General features: G+C 32.8%; 1 protein-coding gene across 1 annotated transcript; it reads left to right on the top strand.

The window, feature by feature from the left end:
- LOC104770959 (protein phosphatase inhibitor 2) lies at nt 989-2,093 on the top strand. Its single transcript, XM_010495435.2, has 2 exons — nt 989-1,555; nt 1,646-2,093. The coding sequence occupies exons 1-2, from the start codon at nt 1,218-1,220 to the stop codon at nt 2,055-2,057; spliced, it is 750 nt and encodes a 249-aa protein (XP_010493737.1). The 5' UTR covers nt 989-1,217; the 3' UTR covers nt 2,058-2,093.

The following is a 2,318-nucleotide window of genomic DNA, read 5'->3' as shown; positions in this document are numbered from 1 at the left end:
TATGACCGCCGTAAAAGAGAGCGCATCTTCCCAAGCTAACTTATCGCTCAAAGCCTGAGCAATTATATCATTCTCCTCGATCTCTAATCTTGAAAAACTTTTTAATTTATGGCTTTCGAGATTGCCCATAAATTTTATGGTAATTGAAGAAGTTGATCAGGATTACCCTATTGAGAGGCACCCCTCGAGAAAACAAAATCCAAATTCGAGTACACTAACTCATATGGAAAACCTTCTGATGAGATCAGAGTCAGAGATAATTCCCAAACTTCATAAAAGCGAGAACATTCAAAGAAAACATGATTAATAGTCTCAACCACATAGTCGCACTATTTACACTAAATATCACATTGGACAACTTCGTGTATCAATTTATTTTTATAGATAGTTTTTACTTACTAAAAATATTTATTTTATATTATTTATTAAATTTATTTAAAAAACTCTAAATTCGCATATCAGGCGGATCCTAATCTAGTATATATATATATATATAATATAGGATTAAAAATATCAAAGAATACGTAACATTCAAATATTTTCTGAAAGACTGTAAAAAAAACTATAATTAAACAATGGTAAAAAAAAGTATTTACGTATATCTTATTTACTTACTTTACTTACACGTTTAAAAAAATACTCCACACGTATAGTAGTTTTGAATATTGATTTTATCAATAGTGTATATTTATAGTTCGGCTAAGTTAAATATTTTTGTATCTATTTTTACAACCCTAAAAAGATACTTTCCATTTTGATACAAATTTTTTCCTATTTTTAATCTTGTCAAATAAAAAATATCAAAAATACAGAGGTGAGAAGCAAAAACTAGAAAAAGCCTTAATTTTACAGTTGTTTAGTTTACCAAAATCACGCATACTCATACACAAATACTATCATACTATATATAAATCAAATTTTCCCAAAAGCCAAGAGGATATATATTTTATCCAATTATATCGTCCTTATCGTCTTCTTCTTTCAATTTTAATTTTATTTTTAAAGAAAAAAAAAAACCTTATCCCTTCTCTCTCTCTCTCTCTCTCTCTTCTTCTCTCTTATTGTCCCTGCTATGGCGATTTCTACTATTCTCTGATCTTTATAGATTTGATGAGACAGAAACTTCAGACAAAAAAAGTAAAAGAAACACAAAACACCGTGTATAGATTCCGACCAACTCTGTCTGATTTTTGCTGATCTGAACAAAGTACGGTTTGATGGAGTTGATGGCTAAACCAACGTTCTCCATCGAAGTCTCTCAATACGGAACCGATCTACCGGCGGCGACGACGACGACGAGGGAGAAAGCTTCGTCTTCTTCATCCTCTTTCGAGACAGCAAACGAAGAAGAATCTGGTCCTCTAAGCCGTCCAGGAAGTGGAATCTGGTCAGGACAAACCGCTGATTACTCATCTGATAGTTCATCAATCGGAACACCTGGAGATAGCGAAGACGACGATGATGAACAAAGCGAAAACGATGACGTTTCTTCTAATGAACTAGGGCTTCGTGGGTTAGCTTCTATGAGCTCTCTTGAAGATTCTCTCCCCTCAAAGTAAACTTCTTTCATTCATTCCTCTGTTTTCTTAAAAATCGTATCTTTTTTTTTTTAGGGTTCTTGATTTGTGGGTTGTGTAACTTGCAGGAGAGGGTTATCGAATCATTACAAAGGGAAATCAAAATCATTTGGGAATTTAGGAGAGATCGGGAGTAGTAGTGTGAAAGAAGTAGCTAAACAAGAGAATCCATTGAATAAAAGAAGAAGATTACAGATCTGTAATAAATTAGCAAGGAAATCGTTTTATTCTTGGCAAAACCCTAAATCTATGCCTCTGTTACCAGTTAACGAAGATGAAGATGATGATGATGAGGAAGATCTGGAATCTGGGTTTGATGAGAATAATAAATCATCGAGTGATGATGATGAACAAGGAGGTAAAGTGAAGAAGGTTGTTGCGAGGAAAGGATCTTTCAAGAACAGAGCTTACATGTCTCGGAGTTGTTTTGCACTTTCAGATCTGATTGAGGAAGAAGATGATGATGATGATGATCAATAATTTAATTGCAAAATGCAATGATGAATTTTTTTTTTCTTTGTTCATAAGTTTTTTTTTTGTTCCTTCTGAAAAATATAATTTTAATTTTCGTCGAGCGAATTAATGTTTTCGTTTTAATTCGGATAAAATTAAAGTTAATGATCAAAATTAATTTTGAATCGGACGGGAGAAAAAGTAATCAGACTAATTAAGGGGCGTTTGTCATATGGCCTTTGTCTCAGCAAAACTTTCATAATTGAGCTTTTTGTCCGTACTTCTAAA

This window comes from Camelina sativa, chromosome 20, assembly GCF_000633955.1.
Source record: "Camelina sativa cultivar DH55 chromosome 20, Cs, whole genome shotgun sequence".
In the NCBI taxonomy this organism is placed as follows: Eukaryota; Viridiplantae; Streptophyta; class Magnoliopsida; order Brassicales; family Brassicaceae; genus Camelina; species Camelina sativa.
This window is presented reverse-complemented; position numbering and strand designations above follow the sequence as displayed.